At 28.7% G+C, this 24708-nt stretch overlaps 1 protein-coding gene across 1 annotated transcript; it reads left to right on the top strand.

The window, feature by feature from the left end:
• Positions 1-12869: 12869 nt before the first annotated feature.
• Positions 12870-14621, top strand: LOC105778558 (gibberellin 3-beta-dioxygenase 1). The gene is made up of 2 exons (XM_012602278.2): positions 12870-13475; positions 13798-14621. Exons 1-2 carry the CDS (start codon positions 13006-13008, stop codon positions 14432-14434), a joined length of 1107 nt encoding a protein of 368 aa, XP_012457732.1. The 5' UTR covers positions 12870-13005; the 3' UTR covers positions 14435-14621.
• The last annotated feature ends 10087 nt before the right edge of the window (positions 14622-24708 follow it).

Consider the following 24708-nt stretch of genomic DNA (forward strand, 5'->3'; position numbering starts at 1 on the left):
TTTTATCGCTACAATAACTAATCTCACCACAATTATTGTTTTCAATCTCACTGGAGCCAATCTCATTGCTTATCCAAAGTCTCTAGAAGTTTTGAATTTTGGAATTTAAATCTTGATGTAAATGACATTCATTAATTGGTTTTAGTAAGTTATATGTAAAAATAACAGTTGAACAAAAAATTTGAAATAACAAGTGACATGGTATTATACATATGATAATATGTTTATGCATCGGATTTAACAATTATCATTTAAAGAGAACTAGAATTTAAAAATTTAAAAGTACAAGAACTGAAAGTGACCAAATTAAAATATAATGATTAAATTCATAAATTTCATAAAATAGAGGGGCGAATAGCATAATTTAACCTTTTTTTTGCTTTCGGGAGACAATGGAAGAGTACTGATGGTTTTATGTTTGGGTTTAATTTTTCGGGTATTGGATTACTTATTATTTGGGTTTGGATGATGGATTTAGTTCTTTTGGGTTTGATTTCAGTAATATATTTTTATGCGAGTTTAGTTTGAATATTTTAAAAATATATATAAATTTAATAGGCATTTATATATTAGGGTTTTTTGTCTTTTTTAATATTAACCTCATTATAAATTCTTATCATATTTGTTCTTCTTATATATGGTCTACTATCCGTAATCCCTCCTCAACTCATTATAAACTGAATCGACTTAATCAAATGAATGATCAATTTGGTCGACTTAATTAATATGACCTAACTTTTACTCATATATATATATATAATGCAATCTATAGCAATAATAATAATGGATATATTCAAGCATATCTAATTGAATGGGTTTTTTTTCTTTCTTCTAAGATCAAATAGATTTGGTTCAATTCAAGGAGAATTTTTCTTTTCTGGGAAGGGATATTGATGTCAACCTCGTAAAAATTTACATGAATATAGACACCTATTTCAGTAAATATCTTTCCGACCATTTGGTTGCAACAGAAAACTAATTTTAAAAATAAAGGGTAAACTACAAAAGTGGTCGTTTTGTTTGCTTGGATTATATTTTAGTCACTTATGTTTGAAATGTTATGTTTTAGTCACTTACGTTATTGTTTTGTTACAAAGCGGTCACTCTACCGTTAAACTTCGTTACCTTCCTAACGCGCATCCCACGTGGCGTCTAAATGAGTTTTGAATGTCAACTTGGATGTCCAGTTTCTAGGATGAAAATATGTTTTAATTAAATAAATTTAATTTGGGCTGCCACATAGGATCGTCGTTAGGGAGGTAATGAGAACTTGACTTGACAAAGTGACCACTTCGTAACAAAACAATAACATAAGTGATTAAAATGTAACATTTCAAACATAAGTGACTAAAATATAATCTAAGACAAACAAAAGTGACTATTTTGTAGTTTACCCAAAATAAATAACTTGAATTTTGATGTAATGTATAATATATTTTTAATTTAGTATAATTATATAAATAAAAATTTGATTATGATTTAATTATATAATAAAATAAAATTATTTTTTGTTTAATTATATATATTTAATAAATTCAGTTATTTTCATATTATGATTAAATACAAAAAAAACTTAAAATAAAATCATTTTAATGATTTATGAGAATTAAATTAAAATATTATTTTTGGTAAAATTAAAGCTGTCTGTGGGCCAGCTGGGTCAAGCCAAGGCCCGGTCCTAAAAAAACTTTTCATGCCCAGACACCTTCAGATTGGTCTAATCCGTGTGAAAAACCCATTTTATTGTTAAAAGTAATAAAATGTTATATAATATTTTCAAATTTAAATTTAAATTTTTAAAAAATATTTTTTATTATTTAAATTGAATTTAGGTTAGAAAGTATAAATTTTTTATTCAAATTTAACCCAAATTAAATCCAACTGAACAGACTATCTGACTTTTGAATAAATTTTGTGGTAAATTTTTATTTATCTATATTAATATTTAAACATTAGATAAAATAGGTCTTAATTGAACCTCATGTGATGGCTTGATAGTTAAAGGTGTTCATTGTTCCAGGTGTGGCCTGGGTTTCAGTTGCGCTAGTCGTGTTTGTTGTTCAGGCTCTGCCCTGTTATTGTAATTCACCAAAAAAAAGTAGGTCTTAATTAAGAAATTATAAAAATGTCCCTTCATGTATAAATAAATTATAATATCATGAGGGTACTTTTATCTTTTTATATTTTTAATAAAATTGGTAAAAATTTTGCATACGATGAGATTTAAACGTATACCACCAATATCTATAATTTTTTTTACCATTTCAACCAAAGTTTTATTTTAATATATTTATACATTTTGATGTTGCTATACAATTTTGTTCACTTACATTGTTTGGATTTCAATACTAAACTAATATTTAAAGTTCTTCTTGAGTTGGTGTTACACCATTTAACCGCATCCCAATTCGAGTAGAATTTACCAAAAGCCCTTATTTTTTTTAATAAAGGGATAGATATTATTTTGAGGTCAATTTTATCTTTTATATAAAATAAAAAATATCTGCCCAAAACATTATAATATTTAATAACACAACTTTTCCATTTCAATTAAAATCATATTTAATTTTATATCAACTTTCTAAATTTTAATATATAAAATTTTCACCCACATCGTGGTGGGTATGCCATAATATAGTATTGATAATATCGTTGATTGAGTTGATATCACAAGTCAACCTATACGAACTCAAGAAAATGGCAATATCATGATAAACAATTTGAGTGCATTTAGTATTCTTAATTTGATAGGTTTATATATTCAAATTTCCTTTTACTCACAAGTTAAACTAATTTTTTTTATTTTAATTTCATACATATTACATATTTGTTATTGTTAGTTCCTTTTTCGAACCTTAATCTCATTATAGATTATTATCATATTTGTTCTTTTGATACAATGCCTAAAATTACCCATAGTTCATCCCAACCCTTAAATAGGAGGATAATGCACTGAAACACACTTGAATTCACGTCCTCCTACATCGACAACAATACCAATGCCAATTAAATTACTATAAAACACTCAAATGCTATATTGAAATAACAAGTTGACATGGTATTATACATATGATAATATGTTTATGCATCGGATTTAACAATTATCATTTAAAGAGAACTAGAATTTAAAAATTTAAAAGTACAAGAACTGAAAGTGACCAAATTAAAATATAATGATTAAATTCATAAATTTCATAAAATAGAGGCGAATAGCATAATTTAACCTTTTTTGCTTTCGGGAGACAATGGAAGAGTACTGATGGTTTTATGTTTGGGTTTAATTTTTCGGGTATTGGATTACTTATTATTTGGGTTTGGATGATGGATTTAGTTCTTTTGGGTTTGATTTCAGTAATATATTTTTATGCGAGTTTAGTTTGAATATTTTAAAATATATATAAATTTAATAGGCATTTATATATTAGGGTTTTTTTGTCTTTTTTAATATTAACCTCATTATAAATTCTTATCATATTTGTTCTTCTTATATATGGTCTACTATCCGTAATCCCTCCTCAACTCATTATAAACTGAATCGACTTAATCAAATGAATGATCAATTTGGTCGACTTAATTAATATGACCTAACTTTTACTCATATATATATATAATGCAATCTATAGCAATAATAATAATGGATATATTCAAGCATATCTAATTGAATGGGTTTTTTTTTTCTTTCTTCTAAGATCAAATAGATTTGGTTCAATTCAAGGAGAATTTTTTCTTTTCTGGGGAAGGGATATTGATGTCAACCTCGTAAAAAATTTACATGAATATAGACACCTATTTCAGTAAATATCTTTCCGACCATTTGGTTGCAACAGAAAACTAATTTTAAAAAATAAAGGGTAAACTACAAAAGTGGTCGTTTTTGTTTGCTTCGGATTATATTTTAGTCACTTATGTTTGAAATGTTATGTTTTAGTCACTTACGTTATTGTTTTGTTACAAAGCGGTCACTCTACCGTTAAACTTCGTTACCTTCCTAACGGCAGTCCTACGTGGCAGTCTAAATGAGTTTTGAATGTCAACTTGGATGTCCAGTTTCTAGGATGAAAATATGTTTTTAATTAAATAAATTTAATTTGGGCTGCCACATAGGATCGTCGTTAGGGAGGTAACAGAACTTGACGGTACAGTGACCACTTCGTAACAAAACAATAACATAAGTGATTAAAATGTAACATTTCAAACATAAGTGACTAAAATATAATCTAAGACAAACAAAAGTGACTATTTTGTAGTTTACCCAAAATAAATAACTTGAATTTTGATGTAATGTATAATATATTTTTTAATTTAGTATAATTATATAAATAAAAATTTGATTATGATTTAATTATATAATAAAATAAAATTATTTTTGTTTAATTATATATATTTAATAAATTCAGTTATTTTCATATTATGATTAAATACAAAAAACTTAAAATAAAATCATTTTAATGATTTATGAGAATTAAATTAAAATATTATTTTTGGTAAAATTAAAGCTGTCTGTGGGCCAGCTGGTCAAGCCAAGGCCCGGTCCTAAAAAACTTTTCATGCCCAGACACCTTCAGATTGGTCTAATCCGTGTGAAAAACCCATTTTATTGTTAAAAGTAATAAAATGTTATATAATATTTTCAAATTTAAATTTAAATTTTTAAAAATATTTTTATTATTTAAATTGAATTTAGGTTAGAAAGTATAAATTTTTATTCAAATTTAACCCAAATTAAATCCAACTGAACAGACTATCTGACTTTTGAATAAATTTTGTGGTAAATTTTATTTATCTATATTAATATTTAAACATTAGATAAAATAGGTCTTAATTGAACCTCATGTGATGGCTTGATAGTTAAAGGTGTTCATTGTTCCGGTGTGGCCTGGTTTCAGATTATGCTTAGTCGTGTTTGTTGTTCGAGCTCGCCTGTTATTGTAATTCACCAAAAAAGTAGGTCTTAATTAAGAAATTATAAAATGTCCCTTCATGTATAAATAAATTATAATATCATGAGGGTACTTTTATCTTTTATATTTTTAATAAAATTGGTAAAAATTTTGCATACGATGAGATTTAAACGTATACCACCAATATCTATAATTTTTTACCATTTCAACCAAAGTTTTATTTTAATATATTTATACATTTTGATGTTGCTATACAATTTTGTTCACTTACATTGTTTGGATTTCAATACTAAACTAATATTTAAAGTTCTTCTTGAGTTGGTGTTACACCATTTAACCGATCCCAATTCGAGTAGAATTTACCAAAAGCCCTTATTTTTTTTAATAAAGGGATAGATATTATTTTGAGGTCAATTTTATCTTTTATATAAAATAAAAAATATCTGCCCAAAACATTATAATATTTAATAACACAACTTTTCCATTTCAATTAAAATCATATTTAATTTTATATCAACTTTCTAAATTTTAATATATAAAATTTTCACCCACATCGTGGTGGGTATGCCATAATATAGTATTGATAATATCGTTGATTGAGTTGATATCACAAGTCAACCTATACGAACTCAAGAAAAATGGCAATATCATGATAAACAATTTGAGTGCATTTAGTATTCTTAATTTGATAGGTTTATATATTCAAATTTCCTTTTACTCACAAGTTAAACTAATTTTTTTTTATTTTAATTTCATACATATTACATATTTGTTATTGTTAGTTCCTTTTTTCGAACCTTAATCTCATTATAGATTATTATCATATTTGTTCTTTTTGATACAATGCCTAAAATTACCCATAGTTCATCCCAACCCTTAAATAGGAGGATAATGCACTGAAACACACTTGAATTCACGTCCTCCTACATCGACAACAATACCAATGCCAATTAAATTACTATAAAAACACTCAAATGCTATAAAAATTTTAGTAATAATTTATGAGTATAGTTAACAATATATATATAGGCTGATATATACATCATGGGACCCTTCTGTAACGACCGGACCTCATCACGTTGTGCCACGTGAACTGCATGAGTTTGTGGAATGACTATTGTGCGTGTGTACATGTCGTGGCTTACCAGCTCACAAGGATATGTCTCCTACGTATTTCGGTTTATATTTCATACATTTTAAATCTATAAGTTCATACAATGTACCTAATAATGTATTTCTTAATTCTAGAAATAAAATAAAAAAGATCATATATCTCATTTTAATATTAACTTATTTGATATTATAGTTTTTATTAACTTTTAAAGAATACATAAATAATCCGATGCTAGATTTTGTCACACATGTTGTAGGTGAAAGAAAAACATGATATTAAAATTATATTTATAAAAATATTAATAATTGAATAATGGGTGAAATGATAGTGTTTATGATTTAATATTTTTAAATTTGGGTTCAATACATTTTAGTTATTTTATTTAAAACTTTCCGTAAAATTAATAAATATTTAGTTTTTATTGAATGAAGGCTTGTAAATATTTTTTAAATTAAATTAGTATGAAATTACACCTATTATAAGTATGAATATGAAATATAAAAGGATGATAAGACAATAGCACCCATCATGACATCATAATATTGTCGTTATTATGTTGTGCCTCCATGGTAACCACAAAACAAAGGAGAATGTTGGATATGAGGTCCATGAACCAAAAAGAAAGAAGAAAAAAGAACCATAAAATATAATAATAAAAAATGAATTTTTAGAGTAAACAAACATAATTGGATGATGGGTTTGGGACACCCGAAAATGTTGCAGTGATTGTGGTTTAGAGTGCCCCAAGTTGGGTAATGTAGGACAAAAGAAGGCAAATCTAACCGCAAAATATCAAAAGGAACTTTACTACTTTTCGTGGAAATGGCCAAATATATATATATACACAAACAAGTGAAAAGCAAGGGTGCACTCATTTTTCGACAAAAATACCCTTGCATATGTACCCAAAACATGTCTTTGTCTTGTTTTTATGGTAATCACCGTCTTTATCAATATAGGTGGATACTACTATTACAAATACAAGTTAAGAACAAACATATGTTTTATACAAAGTGAGACTCGAATTTAAGATCTTAAAATTGTTGACGGGCTTAACCTTGCCATGACCTAATTTGTTTTTTCTTTTTTAAATTGTTATCAATGATAATTATATTTTGTCTTGTCTTCTCTTTTACATTTTATTTCCTTTTACTAAATTTTATCCAAATATATGTTAATGTTTAAATTTTAATTTATTTATAATATTAATTTTGAAATGAATTCAATTTTTTTCATCGGTAACTAATAAGTTTTACATAAAAATTAATGAATTTATCTCAAGATTAATATATGAATAAGTTAGATGTAAATTTAAAATATTAATTTCAAGTGAAGCTAAATATAATTTGTATAAATATATTTAATTTTATAGCAATGTAATTAAAATAGAAAAATAAAAATAAAAAATTTAAATTTTTTATTTAAAAATAGCTTAGTAAACAAATGCTAATGGGATAATCGGATTACTCGCAAAGGACAACGAGGAGGGCAATTGGATGATATTAGGCAAGTAAAGGTGGGTAATGGAGAGAGATGAGTTAGGGGGTGGTTGATATGGATGTTTTCCTACTTGAGGACAAGACAAAGGCACATGGAGAAGGAGGCCCCCATTTTCTCATCTGCCCTTTTTTGTTCAATTCACTTTTACCCTCTTCTGAGGATTGAGATGCTCTTCAATATGAGCATTGTAGAGGACAAGATGGTCCTTTCCGTTTTTGTCCTTCCTCTTGTCTAGTACAAAACTCTCACTCTCCTATCATTCCTTGTCCCCTCCTACCTCTATTCACAACTCTACCCCACGGGTGGATTAAGTGGTGACGGAAGAGGTCCGACCTTTTCTCTAAAGTTACTTTTTAGTTTTCATTCTCAAAAAGGTTAATATGCAATTTATATTTCGAACTTGTTTAAAAATATTTAATTGATACTTAAATTTTAATTTGTTATTTAAGTTGGTATTTTGTATTAACATAGTTAATTTATGCTGATGTAGTATTGGTAATTAATTCCATACTGATACGTGATAGTCTCTCAATATGTCATGGGCATAAATTAAAAAATTTAAAATATATAAGTTAATAAAAATATAACTTTTTTTCACATCAAGAATGAACATAAATAAATGGTTGTCGAGTCCAGATGTTTTTAGTAAGTTTATATTTTTTTTATTTTTAAATAAAATATCATGTTGTTTATATTATTTTTATCAATTGAAAATTAAAATATATATAAATTTTAAATTATAAAAAATTTACATTAAGAATGAATTTAGACAACTAGTTAACTGGATTTAAATTCATCGGGCAACCATTTTCCATATTCATGGTAGACATGCTTTTTAGTATATATATTTATATTTTTTATTAATTTATATATTATATATTATAAATTTATATATATATTTCAAAATATTATACACTTTTGTATATTTTTAATGGTACATAATTTTATATTTTCATAAATTTATAATTTTATATTGTATGTTTAAAAATAATAATAACCTAAAATTAATATTTTATAAAATATATATACCAACTTATTAAAAATACATCTAGAATGAATCTGGATAGATTATTGTCTAGATTCAAATGTGTTTGGACAATCATTTGTCCAAGTTCATTTTTATGTGAAAAAATAGTTTTTTATTAATTTATGTAATTTTAAAGATTTTTTAATTTCTTAATTTATGCCCACCATATAGCATATGGAGGCTACCACATGTCACCACTAGATCAACTATCGATTGCCACAAGCAAGGTTAAAATGCTAAGAAGTGTCCAATAGGGTATGATAAAATATTAATATATATATATATATATATATATATATATATATATATATAAAAGAAATGAGACATGTGATAGATTTTAAGTATACTTATGGAATTAAAAAAGTACACGACTGATTTACCAAATATCAATCTAAAACGAAAATTAATTGGAAAAAAAATTAATATCAGTCAAATTAACCAAAGAAAAAAAAAACAAAAAACATATATTAGATAAACTAGTCAGCTTGTTGTTTAAACAATTTGCATAGGCACGAGTTTGAACAAGGGAGTGAATAGTAAACAAAACAAAACAAAAATAATAAGTTTGTTAAGACAATTTAGAAACAATCCTACTCTGTAAAGTTTTATTCAGTGAATGATTTATTCAATAATCGATTCATCTTATTGGCTAACGTCCAATCTATCATTGCACAAAAAATAAGAACAACCCCAATAAATAACTTCAACTTGTTATAATCACTCACCTAAATCTTTCACTTAAACAAATAATACCTATAAAATGAGTAAAAAAAAAAACCGCTATAAAATTTGTAAGCAAATAGGCATGTCAGCCTAAAAAAAGATGCATCTTCATAGCAAACTAGTTGCCTATAGGCTCAAAATGGTAGTCTAGTCTATCAGTCCAAGTAGAGATAAGGTCATGATTAGTAGCATAATAATCCTGGATAAATAAATTCTCAAAACTTATCTTTAGACAAAGTTTGAAAAACCAAATAATATAAAGCATGTCGATTTCAGTCTTCTTTAACCCATCACTTTCGATAGTCATGGTTTGAAACAAAATACCATATGTCTTTGGAGTCCATTTGCTTACGGAGAAAATATATGTAAATGCTGAAGTAAAAAATGACAACATTTAATACTGTTTAGATAATTTTAAAAGTTTGTTTGAACAGGTGTTTAAAATAAATGTCGAAATATCAATTTTGGATAATCTTGATCTTAACAATATCAAAATTAATTTGACTAATTTTATACCTAAGTTTTAGATTTTGATTCAATAGTGACGGTTTTGTCCAATCTTGATTATATGAGATATTGAAGTTAATAAACTAAATAATTTTTAATTTAATTGGTTCAACTGATTATCGTTGATGTTTTGAATAATTATTTAAATATATAATAAATTATGTTTGATCCATCATGAAGTTTTTTAATTTGATTCATTTTCTTTTTTTAGAAATTGTAATATGGTTACATGTCAATAAGGAAATAGGTTAAGGTCAAAAAAAGAAGCAGCAGCCTATAAAGAGTGTCCGTTGACGAAACAAGAAGATTGTCTGCTACTTGCTCCACTAACCCATTAGATAAGGAGAAGAAAAGGTAGTATATTAAGGCCAGTTCTTCATTGCTTAAAAAAAATACTTCTGACTTCAAAAGTACTTTTGAAAGAAAAGCTATGAAGAACAAGTTGCTTTTGGCTGAAATTTTTAGTTTTTCCTCTTCTAAAATCACTTTTGGTGCTTAATTACTTTTTCACCCCTCTAATAATATAGTATTTTTCTTTTTTTTCTTGATGCTTAATTACAATTGTGTTAAAATCATTAATTAAAAATAAAAAAATATTTTTAAAATACTAATTACAAATACTCAATGGTTATATTTAAATATTTAAAATATAGTTTATATATTCTAAATAAATTTTATAAATAATTAATATTTATTACTTAAAATATTTACAATTTATATTTTAGATATTAAAATATTAACAACAAGTTATAATAATTTTTTATATTATTACTAAAATATAATAATATTAACTAATTTAAATATTATTTAAATGTATATTTGTTACTTGATAATAACATTTCTAAAATAGATATTTTATTTCTCAAAAGTACTTTTTGACAGCAATACTAAACACTCAAATTTTAAACTAAACTTTTCAAAAGTACTTTTCTACCGCACTTTTCAAAAACAATAAAGAACTGGCCTAAGTTGACCTATCGAGAATCCCCGTAAAAGGTATATAGCCTCTATTGCCCTACCCTTTATTCTTTCAACAGTAGAACGCTCTCAACTTTTGCTACCCTACGGGTCTCTTGCTCCACGTAGTCCAATCATCTCCACTTAGAAATTAACCAACATTACTTAATTAAGCCTTAAAAGTACATGTCCTTTTGTTAATGTTATTCGTAAAATCGTAAATCTTAGTGATGGTAAACACACAACATTACAGCAGTTCTTGTCCCCGAGCCACCGTTTTGTCTCTTAGACGCAACTGCCTCCACTTGACTAAATTGGGAAAAATCTGCTATATTTGTGTTATAAACACATAGAGATAAAATAAGTTGTATGTAGTTTTATGTTTATTTCATTCTTTAGTCACGTGGTTGGAGGTTTGATTATTGTTTATGAGAATGTAATATATTTTATGATCAACCGTTTACCTTTACGAAGAGCACTCGCGATGAGAAGATTAATTATTGTTACTGATAGTGGATACCTTGATTACGACAAAGCAAAACAAGCAGTGTACAATACAGAGATTAAATTATTTCAATTATTTTGAAAGAGACTAATTTACTCAATTTCAAAATTAATAAAAATTAAAATGATTTTTTATGAAATGTTATATGTGATTTAAAAAAAGTAAAAAAATGTGTGTTAAGTGTTTGTAGGAAAAAAGTTTTTGCATATATATATATTTATTTAATTTTAAGTAAATATTTATGACCGCTGAATTTTAATTTTAATATCTTTAGTTTAAAATTTTGATGTCAAATGAATTGAAATTAAGATTATTGTGAAAATCCGAATTCCCTTAATTGTGAAGGATTTTAATTAGATTTCACTTTATTTTGAGATTTTTTATTAAATTATAAAGATAATTTATCTTATCAATAAGTGTTGGGTGTAGTGATAAATTATATTGTACTATTAAAGAGAGATATAATTTTAAATTTGAGGTTGGCTTGGATTGAGTCGAGACTCGATTCTCAAAAAATTTCAAGACCAAGTCCATTTTTGGGTCAATTTAGTCCACCCAAAAAGCCAATTTCACTATTCAAGAAATAATAAATATTAAAAATTATATTTTTAATTGATACTTTTATATACTTTTATAATTAAACTTAAATTGAATTCATCTGGCCCGAGGTGCGAAATTCCTTGTTTAGGCTCGACCCTAGTCGGGTTAGGCTTATTGGGCCGGACGACCTATTCAACTATTGAATAGGTCTAGTTCAAACATTGTAGACAATATTATTGGGAGAAGTAATTATAAACCCTGAACATATTTTGTAAATCATATATGAAAAATAAAAATAAAAAAGGAAAAGAAAAGAAGAGAAGATAATTACCCTGCTAATCTTAGTTACAAAATGTAATAGTTTCTAAACTACTTCTAACTTTCAATTCTTAAAGTAAAGGAAGTCGATAATATAATTCACTTAAGGGTATTCAATTACAATAATGTCAATCAAGTAAGATTTAATCACCTAATATACTTGTTATAATGGCTTTTGATTCTCCAACTTTACAAAAAAATCATTTTAGCTCTTAAACTTGTATTTTTTTGTCAAATCAACCTAAAATAAATGAAAAATTAACATTTTTTTAACTTTGTTGATGTGACATACACATGGATTGCCACATAGATGACATGTCAACATTTAATTAATTTTTAAAATATTAATATATATTTTTATAATTTTCATATTTTAAATAATTTAATGAATTTTAATTTTAAAATTTTAAAATTTTAAAAATTAATTAAATTTTATCGTGTCATCCATGTGTATGCCACATCAGCAAAGTTAAAAACATTAATTTTTTCAAACATTGGGGGATAATTTGACAAAAAGGCAAATTTAAAGATTAAAAAGACGAAAAAATTAAATAAAGGGTAAAAGGATTATTTCTATAAAATATACCTAATTTCTTGTAGTTAACATTCCATAAATACCAGAATCTTTATAATTTAGTAATTTTGATTACAATTGCAGGCGAATTTGATAATATTTTCTTAAGGATAATATAATAGGAGCTGAGTTTTATATTAATAATTTTGAATTAGATGATGTGTCTCGCACTCTCTCTATATATACACTACAAGCCATCATATGCGTTCGCTCATTTTCTCTGTTTCCTCACTGCAAAGTAAACCTTTTTAACTCATTAAGAGCCACCCAACCCATATTTATTTCAGGGTTTCTCCCTTATATAGTAAGTACGGGTTCTTCCTTTCTTTGATATCGACAATGCCTTCGAGGCTCTCAGACGCCTTTAGAGCCCACCCCCAACAACAACTCAAACACCCCGACTTTACCTCACTCCACGAACTGCCCGACTCTTACGCATGGAATCAACGCGATGACCCTTCCCCAGAAACCTTCGCCACTGAATCAGTGCCACTTGTCGATCTTAACGACCCTAATGCTCTTCAGGTTATTGGCCATGCATGCAAAACTTGGGGAATTTTCCAAGTCACCAACCATGGAATCTCCACAAGTCTCCTTGATATGGTGGAGCACACTTGCCGCTCCCTTTTCTCTTTACCAGTTCACCAAAAACTTAAAGCTGCAAGGTCTCCTGATGGCGTCTCCGGCTATGGATTTGCCAGGATTTCCTCCTTTTTTTCTAAGCTTATGTGGTCTGAGGGGTTCACTATTGTTGGGCCACCAGACGAGCATTTTTGCCAACTTTGGCCCCAAGATTTCAGCTACCACTGGTGAGCACCCATTGCACACATGCGAATGCACGTGCAAATTCTGATTATTATTGATTCTCTTTGTTCTGATATTTTTCTCTTTTGTGGCAACCCCCCCCTTCCCATTTGCTTTTCTTAATGCAATTAGCAAAGATTACAATGAAAGCTATGGACCCACGAAGTAGATTAGGAGTAGTAATGGAGTTAAAAAAAAAAACAAAAACCAACCCACTTGTCAAGTGTTTGCTTGTTGTATCACCAGCATAATAGCAGCTTAACTGTTGCATACAGTATTCTGATTCTTTCGTAATTTGATTGTTTCATTTATTTGTTTCTTCCTCAGTGATGTGATTAAAGAATACAAGGAAGAAATGAAAAAGTTAGCCGGGAGATTGATGTGGCTCATGCTGGGTTCCCTAGGCATAATTGCCAAAGAGGATATCAAATGGGCCGGCCCAAAAGCTGACTTCAAAGAGGCCTCAGCAGCTTTACAGTTGAATTACTACCCGGCTTGTCCGGACCCGGACCGAGCCATGGGTCTCGCCCCGCACACCGACTCCACTCTCCTCACCATCCTCTACCAAAACAGCACTAGTGGGTTGCAGGTCTTTAAAGAGGGAGCCGGATGGGTCGCGGTACCTCCGGTACCGGGGGGGCTTGTGATAAACGTTGGTGACCTTATGCATATACTGTCCAACGGGTCATACCAGAGTGTTCTTCACCGGGCCATGGTGAACCGTAGCCATCACCGGCTATCCTCGGCTTATTTATATGGGCCACCGTCTACTGTGGAAATATCACCCCATCCAAAATTAGTAGGGCCAACTCACCCACCCCTCTATCGACCGGTTACTTGGAACGAGTACCTTCACACCAAAGCTAAACATTTCAACAAGGCACTCTCATCGGTTCGGGTTTGTGTTCCTCTAAATGGATTGGGTGATGTAAATGAACAAAATAATAGCGTTACAGTTGGCTAAGAGAAGGAAGAGAGAGAGTGATTTTGTTTTGTTTCACTTATATTGTTCCTTCCCATGTCTCCATTGGTTTGGACGTTTTATGGGGCCCTATCCGACTATTTTGGAGCATAGTGTTTGGGACATAGGAAATTTTATTTCTCTAATTTCTTAATATTAACCCCAAGCTAGAATTGTTAATATAAATTAATGACTCATCTTTTGTTGCCATCTGTTTCAAGGAAAGCCAGAAATGAACCCCTCCCAACACCCTTCAGCAGGCCAAAAAATTTGATTTTCATATTTCATACCTAATTTTTAATTTTTATCGGTTAATTATAATGCAGAATTTGAATGATATCTGTATTATGGGTTTTGTCTTTGTGTTGACATAGATTGACTAAAGATTCCTTATTTGAATATCATGTAAGAAGACATTCCCCATATCTTTTAGCCCCGGATAGGATATATAGAGGAAGATCCCATCCAAAGAATAAAACAGTAAAGTCAGTTAAATCATTGAACATAAAGTTCAATAAGATAAGGAAGAAGTGCGGCTAAGATTCCAAGAAGAAACTATGTTATCAACGATTTTTGTTATGCTTGAAAGTTTGAGCATTATTGAAGAGACACAAGTGATTTGGATTCAAGAAAAATGTTGTGAAAACTGAAGATGATATTGCCTCTGCAATCACGTGCAAGTCCACATTGGGTAGTCAGTTTTGAGAACCCTACCTTGTCCAAGATGTGGCAGTTTTTACCGTTTCTTCATTTGTTGCCATGCTCCATAAAGAAACCAAACAAGCACGCATTCCTTTTCCCTCTCGGCTGTCGACCAACTTCTTTTACCTCAATTAGCAGCAAGAAGAAAGGAAATTCCCAGCATGAGTTAAATAAATTCCAGATAACTTATCTTTGCATTGCTCAGTTCATAATTGAAGAGAATACGGTTGAATGGGCGGTCCCATCTCAAACATGATTGAAGGAACACCTCCACTAACATTAGAAATATGGTTTCAGTTTTCACAGAGTACATTTCTTTGTATGTTTCATTTTCAAGTGTCTTTGAATACTTTTTTTTTGTTATTTAAATAATTGTTGCTTCCTTTTATTATTCCAATAATTATCGTTTTCCTATTTTGCATAAATTTAATCAATTATCAATAAATAAAGTATACTTTTAGTCATGGTTGCCAACCGCTCAACAGTCCCCTCCCACACCACTGCTACTCCAACAATTCAAATTCTGAATTATACCTTTTAAGCTGCAAGGTAGTTCTAAATGCTGTTAGATGGACATGATTTTAAGATCATCTTGGTGGCACCAAACTCCCTCTACAAAAACATATTTGGTTTTGCCAAGATTAACTCATTCAACAAGCCATGATGTTTATGTTGATGGCTCAACTGCCTTCACGATTGTTTCCACTCATACTTCACAAAAAGCATGGGCTCTTTTGTGTACGGTGATGATTTTATTTATTTAGTAAATAACCAAAATAAAAACAAAAAGGGGTTTGAAATTGAAATTAAAATGATATTGCAAAGTAAAATACAAGAAAACGTCTAATCAAAAATAAAATCTCAGTTTTGATTCATGAGTTTGATAATCAATGCAAAGATAATTTTCGTGTGCTTTAATAAATTAATTATATAGTTGTTGACATCGTCTAGTAACTAATGTTGGAAAATATGGACATCATATATATAATAAGCGTATTCACATGTTGTTATTTACTATCATGATAGGTTAGCACAAATTAAAAGTGATCTAATTTAGTTAAGGTTTATTGGGTTAAATCTTTTAGATTTATGTTAATTAGGGTTTTAATTTTAATTTAATTATTTATATTGAAAAATGTGCGATTAGATCCTGTTCACGATTATATATTAATCTACGCTTGTATTGATGTTTGGTAAATTCTGTTGATTGTAAATTTTTTTTTTGGCATAACTTTGCTTATTTCATCAGAATTCTTTAGTGCTTTAATACACTGTTTATTGATTTGTGCAATTAAGGTTCAGTTATTAATGTTTCAAAGAGATTACTTTGATATATATATTTGATGCGATATCGTGCTATTTTTTTCTTTAGTCGATTATTATATATTTTAAAGAAATCACAGACATATATTCAATTATTATTTGTTGATTCTCTAGATTCGATTATGCTTCAATCTTCTTTCATTGTTAATGGATAATGAGGAATTAAGTGAACTTATTATTCTAGAATTTCAAAACTAAGAATCTGCATTCTTGATTTCATGAAAGTTGGTTTGATTGTTATTCTTCAATTACAATAATATGTGTTCAACTCTTAGAATCAATATTTTAATTTTGATTATCTATGGTAATATCTTTGAAATTTATGTTTTGAGTATTAGAAATAATAGATTTGGGTTTTCTTATATTGTTATATGGTGGCTATGAATTTTCATAAGTAGTTAGCATATGAAGGCTTTTATACAATTTGAGATTCTTTTATATTTGGTGGTTATAGAAATTTTTTAAGTATTTGTGCGTATAAAGAAGTTTTATGATAATGTCTTTAGTCATTAATATAAATTTGAGTTTACATGAAATATGTAAGGCAAGCCAATATTATTTTTCTATTATTATAATTGTGTGTGTATATATATTATATATCAATGATTTTGAGGATTAATACATTATAGTTTGTGTGAATATGTGTTTATACCCATTATTCAATAAGATATCTTTTATAGTTTAATTGGTGAAATTAAGTTTTGATGGATATCGTTGAAGTTGTTATTATTATTATTATTTATTATTTTGCTATGGTTATATATTCAATTTTACGGGTGCTTTGGTGCAAATTCATGTCAACTATATATATATTTAAATAATTTGGTTTTAAGTTTGGTTCTATAATCTTAGTTTTGGCATCTTATGGTTCTAAATATTTGGTTAAAATATGATGATATGGTTTATTGCATGAATTGTGGGGTATGCCAACTATTATGATTTTGTTTTTGAGATTTATTGGCTTGAAAATATTTTTCAAGTATTCATGTGAATATCTGTTTAATCATAAATACAACTTTGGATTTACATGGTATATTTAAGGTAAATTTTTCTATTTGATTATGGATACATGTATATGCATGAATTACTTTGATGTTTTTGTCCATGGCCAAAATTATGAATACATGTGCTTGTTAATTATTTGGCTTTGAACCACTACATTATTTCTGTTTGGTTTTGATATATGTGATTTTGGAAAAAAAAACCAGTCAAAGATTAAAGTTTTCGGTTTTTATTGTATTATTAGGACAACCTTATTTTGGGTTATTTTAGAGTTTATAAAGCAATAAAAAATAGTTTTGGCATTTGACTATTGGGTAAATTTTAAATTTGAATATTGGTATGTTTATATATATTTTAAAATAACTTAATTGAAGCAATAAGTCACCAAAGTGATTTTTTGTATAAATTATTTTGTTTTAAAATATAAAAGTTTGTGTGCATGTAACTTAAGTTGTGTTGATATTGATCGGCCCAAATGAAGGTTAATAATATTACATGTGCAACTGTGGTGATAAACATGTAACGATTATTCGATTTTACATGTGAGTAATAAATTGGCCCAAAGGAAGATTTATTGTTCGACATGTTCTTATTGTCAATGTTTGATTACTACACCAAGATATCACTTACAAGTTAATATTTTGTCCAAAGATGAAATATTAATGGAGTGTTCGACCTCTTAAGATGAGGTTTACCTTTATTCAAATTATTTTGGTTTAAATTTGAAGTCTTATGTGAAGTTGTTTATGGTTTATGATTTATTCAACTATTATTATATTTGCCAACATCACTGTATGTTGTTTTGGGATAACTATATATACATATATATACTAGTATCTTTTAATTTGATTGAAAGATGAAATTAAAAGAAATATTTTGAAACAAATAAATTCAAATTTTGGCTTTGGGTTTTAATTAAGGATGTCTAATATTTTAAATATATTAGTTGAAACAAAATGCCGCAAAAGTGACCTCTTTTGCCTAGATTAGTTTATTTAAAATATCAAGATGATTATATGTTTTTGTGATTCATGCGTTTATTAATTGGCCCAAAGGTAAGTTAATATTTGATAGAATTTCAACGACATCTGTGGTGAGAAATGTGTGACAATTATAAGCTACTTTATGTGAGCAATATGTTAGTCCAAAGATTAATTCAATGTTTGACATAATTTATTGTCAATGTTTGATTGCTACAACAAGAGTACCACTTATTGTTAATATTATTATCCAAAGACTTGATATTAATATTGTGTTTGGTATCTTGAGATGGGATTAGCCATTATCTTGAATTTATTGTTTACTTATGAATATTGATGTGAGCTTATTTTTATTTATTTTTTGTTCTATATTCAGCTAATTCATCTTCTACTGCCACAATATCTGCTAATATAAATTCTATACCCATGCTTAATGGGACTAATTTCAATGAATGGAAAAGGCACTCACTTATAGTGCTTGGCTGTATGAACATAGACCTTATACTAAGGGAAAAACAACTTGCACCTCTCACTGCGGAAAACACCCCTTACGTTAAAAGAGATTTTGAGAGGTGGATCATTCAAATTGCATGAGTCTAATGATCATGAAGCACAACTTTTAGAAGCCTTTAGGGGTACAGAATTTGAAAAGATTACTCAGGCCAAGGTTTCCTTGACAAATCTGAGAAATGTTTTGCTAAAAACGATAAGGTTGAAATGACATCACTTTTGACTTCTTTGATGTCTATAAAGTATAAGGGTCAAGGAAATTCTAAACGATCTAAGGGCTATGAGTTTTATGATCCCACAATTAGGAATATTTTTTATTGCAACATTCTTTTAGGATGTTGAGTTTGGAGGGAGAAATAATGTTAGAGACATTACTTTTAAGGAGGAATCGAATTCTAACTCAGTTCCTACTACCACTTTTGATGATGTTTAGGTTATCATACCTATCATTGGTTAAGAAGTGAATCTAGAACCTCAATAAGACAATGTTGAACAACTTCCTATTCAAGATGAGGTAATTGTTCCAGAAGAACAAACTCAACAATCTCAAGATTGAGTGTCATTAAAAAGGTCCACTAGAGAAAGGGTTATAGTGGCTTTAGTGGAATATTTTGACCTTAAGCTGCATCAGATGAATATTAAGTTAATAGTTTCTCAATAGTAACATTGATCATGCATTTATATGGTGCAACTAGTAAACTTTGTGTCTAATGATGCAAAGTTAATGATTTGCAAATTAAAGAACTTCATCTATGGGTTTAAGCATACTTCTCGTCAATAGTATTACAATTTTACCAAATGATTATCTCATTCGGTTTAAAGATGAATTTTGTCGATAATTGTATATACCATAAGTTTAGTGGGAGTAAGGTTCTATATTTGGTTTTATATGTTAATGAGATACGCTTGTCAATAATAAGTATAGTCTCAATTAATACCCTAAGAATGATTTTGATATTACAAAAATGCATAAAATTTTTTACATTTTAGCAGTGGGAAGTCTAATGTATGTTTGTATTTTTAAATGCTTTTATGTTATAGACACATTTTCAGTTATTTTAGTTTAAAGATATTAAGTTTATTTTCTGCAGAAATAAAGTTTATTTGGTTTATTCATACTCTGATTTTGGTAAGGTTTGATCTCACTAAGGAGGACCAGTTGGAGATAGACATGTTTAGATCATATTGCATGTAATTTCCATGCTACACATCCATACTTGATCTATGTCATTTGGTTGTGTTAATATACGTGATCATGGATGGATTTAGTTACGATATATGTAACGAAAGTCACCTTAGTTCTATGTTAACATAATTAATGGATGTGATTGCTCGGAATACCTTTTGGATATGATAGTAAAATTTTAAGCTCAAAAGGTTATATAATGACATGTAATTATAGAGTAATTAGTATATATATGTGGTCCAAGTGGGAGATTGTTGGAAAATATGGACATCACATATATAATAAGGGTAATTACATGTTATTATTTACTATCATGATAGTTTAGCCCAAATTAAAAGTGATCTAATTTAGCTAAGGTTTATTGGGCTTTAATTATTAAATAAAGTATGGATCAAATATGTGTAGATACTCTAGTAATTGAGTTCTAATTAATTTCTAATTAATGATGGGCTAATAAGAAATTAGGGCTAATATGCCAAAGTTATATATATTAGGGTTATGATCCCCAAATTACAGACAAGATATCTTTTCTAATATCCCATCCATAGGAAAGAGCAAATATTATTTGAATTTCTTGTGTGCTAATTTAGAAGATCAAAACCCCAAGATCCAGAAAATTTCAAAGAATCCATGGATTCATGTACGCTTCCGCATCTAGTTCTGTTATTTATTTATTTTTGATGATTTGACATGATAGATTCTGATTTACAATTTTAATTTTATATTAGATATTATTTAAAATTTAAAATTCTGACAACCAATCTCTTCATACCTTGTCGATAACTAAAAGGAAGCTTATTGAAATTATTTTCATTATCAATAAACAACCATATAACTTCGCGCCTAGAGTCTTATTCATAGCATTAAGAGTGAGAAAAGACCTAATTCTAACCAATAAACACACATAAGCATAGTTCATTTAAATTAGATCACATGCTCACAGAACATGGACTGCATACATAACTTATACCTAATCATGCTATTTGTCACAAGTATTAAAATCAATTAAATAATTATAGATTTAACTATTCTAATTGATAAGAAAAATATTCTAAGTAATTGAATATGGTACCAATACTCAGCAAACCTGAATATTTGTAAATAAAATAAAAGAATAAAGAATAAAAAATGAGGAGCAATTAGATCTCACAAACTTTTAGAATCAAACTTGAACTCTTTTTATTAGAAAAATAGTTTATAAATTCATGGAAAAATAAAACACAATAATAAAATACTACTAAAGGTGACTATCTCTAGGCATTAACCTAATAATATCTATTTATATGAAAAAATCACATAATGGAGAAAATACAAAACTTCCCCTAATTAAATAAAGTAGAATTTTGGCTGATTCTCGTGTCAAACATCCAGGTCATTTTTAGACTATTTCTTGACATTTTTTTGTACTTGAGTCGTGAAATAACTTTAGCTAGATCATTCAATTCCCTTGAAAATGATATATTATGAGTCCAAAATGGATTTATATAGCTTAAGTTATGAATAAAATATCAAGCAAATTGTGTTAAAAGTCTAGTCTACAAAAACTTGCCAAAATAAACTTAAAGCACATTTTTCTCCAATTACCTCTCTAAATGCATACTAAATAAAATATGATTCTAAAGAATATAATTAAGAACTTAACTAAAGTAATTCAAGAGGATAAGCATAAAAAATAAATTGGAAATTATGCACTTATCATTTTGCATACTATATATTCAAGCAAAAGTCGCACATAAATCTACAACCTTTGTGACCAACTTACTAGAGTCACAATGCAAGCTAAAAGTTTTGTAGGGAATATTAAACAAATCAAGGCCATCACATATGAGTTAGTTCTCCAATTACTCTTAAAGAACTTACAATCAAGATCTTAGGGGTTTTGGTCCAAAATATCGAGAAGTTTCTGCCCCTATATGGATTTACCCAACACCAATTGAATGCGAAAAGCACTTTTACAAACTTGTTGATCATGAACTCTTTTTATAATATGAGGAGAAACAAATATCTCCTCATATCATAATTGCAGTTGTACAATGCAACATCAATCCTTCTTAGTTTCCTCGCAATACTCGTCCCAACAATTACCTTTAATCTTACTGGTCACAAACTTTTTGTCCTCAACAACAAGCTCCCTAGTGCATGCAAGTTTCCAATTGTGCTCATGTAACACCTTACACCCAGTCCAGAAGACAATCGAATGTAGAACTCTACATTCTATAACACCTTTTACCCGTTATGATGTTTGGTACAAATAGGAGGTAGTACCAGAATGCATGCATAACAATTTAAAAAAAAAAAATCTTAAACAATAATATAAAATCATTTTGAAAGTTTTAAAACATATTAAAATCATTTAGAAACTTTACGTGGGTGGGTGATTGGAGGTGTCCGGGATTAAAATGAGCCACAGAGAGTCCAAAATAGCAAAAGCAGTGTAGTAGGACTAGATTAGGCACAAGGTATCAATACCTATGGCAAGGTATTAGTACCTTAACCTGGACACTGTAGCTTTTTGGTTACCATCAAGCAATGTTCAATTGCATACTATATATGTTCTGAAACTCGAGTTTTGTAGGAAAATTTTGGTCTCTAACATTTTAGGTTCCGATACTAATAAGTAGGGGCCGAAGTAAAAAAAAATTTTGGGTGTCAAAATTAAATTGTATATTTTTACGATAGTAAAAATAAAAATTTACCATTTTAATAGCCTATAGCTTTATAAATTTTTAAATGATTAAATAAATTTTTTATCAATTTTGAGGGGGACAAAGTGTAATTTTACCATCACTAATTTAAAATCTTATAAATTATAAAAGAGCCTAAATAAAAAATTTTCCATTTTAGGGCGGGTCCGGCCCTGCCAGCCTCCCTCTAGCTATAAGCACAAAACCAAAATGCAAGTTAAAAATACTCCAAAACCATTCCAAAATACCTTTCTATCCTGCAAATACAAAATACAACTCAAAAGCACTTGAAACAGTTAAAATCCATTCTCAATCATTTCAAACATATTCATCAACTTACCCAATTTAACGAAGATTATTTGAAGTAAAAGCATGCATGTACCTATAATTATTCATAAAGAAATAAGGCAATAATCCATTAAGTAGAGTCCTTCCATTTGCCAACTCCGAACTTAATAGAATTAATTCCATCAATCATGAACTTCAATCTTTGGACTCTACACTACAACCACAATCACTTGGATTCTAAGAGTTTCTTCACGGTGAATCAACATAAGTGAGAATTGATTTTTTATTTGCAAACGATTCAACTAAAAAAGCATCATCTATACCATAAAATTTCTAGCCCTACCAATCCCGACTGGACCAGGATTATGGATAGCGGAGCTGTCAACTTTAAACTTAATCATTCTTTTGGGGCGAACAGTCCATGATGTAAGAACCTTGGTAGACCTTTTGGTTTGCACCCAATGCACAAGTCTCAACCTCCTTAACATTGAACACCCAATCATTTCTACATAACCAAATTGACCAAAAATATTTCTAAAACCCATAATCCAAACAACACAATCAAAATTCATGAAACTAGCTGAATGGCTATTAAGCAAGTTGAAGAACTTTGACCATTATCACCATTCCTAATAAAAAGATATTCATGCTTTATTGACTATTAATTAAAAAAATTGATTCCACAATCTTTTTTGAACAAAGATATCCATACTTTGAGGCATATGTAGTAGCCTACTTCAGGTTTACTTTCTGTTTGACATAGAAGAATTTTCTTTTTTAATCATTTCAATATTAGGGAAGGATATGCTATTAAGTTTAAGGATTTTAACTATTGCTCTAATCCTTTGAAGTATTTAAAGCCATATTTCAAATAAATTTAAATTCTTAGAAGCATTCAAGAAGAAAGAGTTGTTAGTCAAATGTGTAATGCCCCGAAACTCTTGATTTTATTTTGTGCAAGCATGTTAAATAATTTGACTTGGTGTGTTGGTTAAGTGCCTTGAAAGTCTGATTAGTTCTTGAGTTTGATTCCCTTGTTTTGAATTTTCCTATTTATGTTGGCTTTTTGTTAAGCTTGAGCCTTAGGGCTTATTTTATATTTTTCATTGGGTTGTGACCAGAATGAGGTTACTGGTTCAGTGGTTAAGCTTTCGTATACCCTTTAGTCTTGTGTTCGAATCTTGTGTTACGCGTGAGTGTAATGTTTTTGTCAGTTGCACTTGTTAGTTATTGAGTTTAGCTTAAATTCTAAAAAAAAATCTGGTGGGTGGGAGTTGGATCAAATTAAATCTCTTATGTATTTTATTTTTGACCAAATCCCTTTGCTGCACGTTTTCTTTTGTTTCCCTATCCTGCCATTTTCTTCTTCCATTCTCTTGGTTCTTTTTCTTTTTCCTTCTTTTCCTCTTTCATTGTTCTTGAATACTATCATTTATTTTGTGCATTTTGTTGTTGGGATCATATTCCATTTGTAGTATAAGTTATTTTGGTCACTTTTGTTGCGAGTCCATTAATAGTTTAGTTTTATTTCGTTTCTTGTGTTAATATATTTTCTTGAGTTACCCCACACGCCCGTGTGCCAGGTTGTGTGCTAGGCCATGT

Source organism: Gossypium raimondii, chromosome 10, assembly GCF_025698545.1.
Source record: "Gossypium raimondii isolate GPD5lz chromosome 10, ASM2569854v1, whole genome shotgun sequence".
Lineage (NCBI taxonomy): Eukaryota > Viridiplantae > Streptophyta > Magnoliopsida > Malvales > Malvaceae > Gossypium > Gossypium raimondii.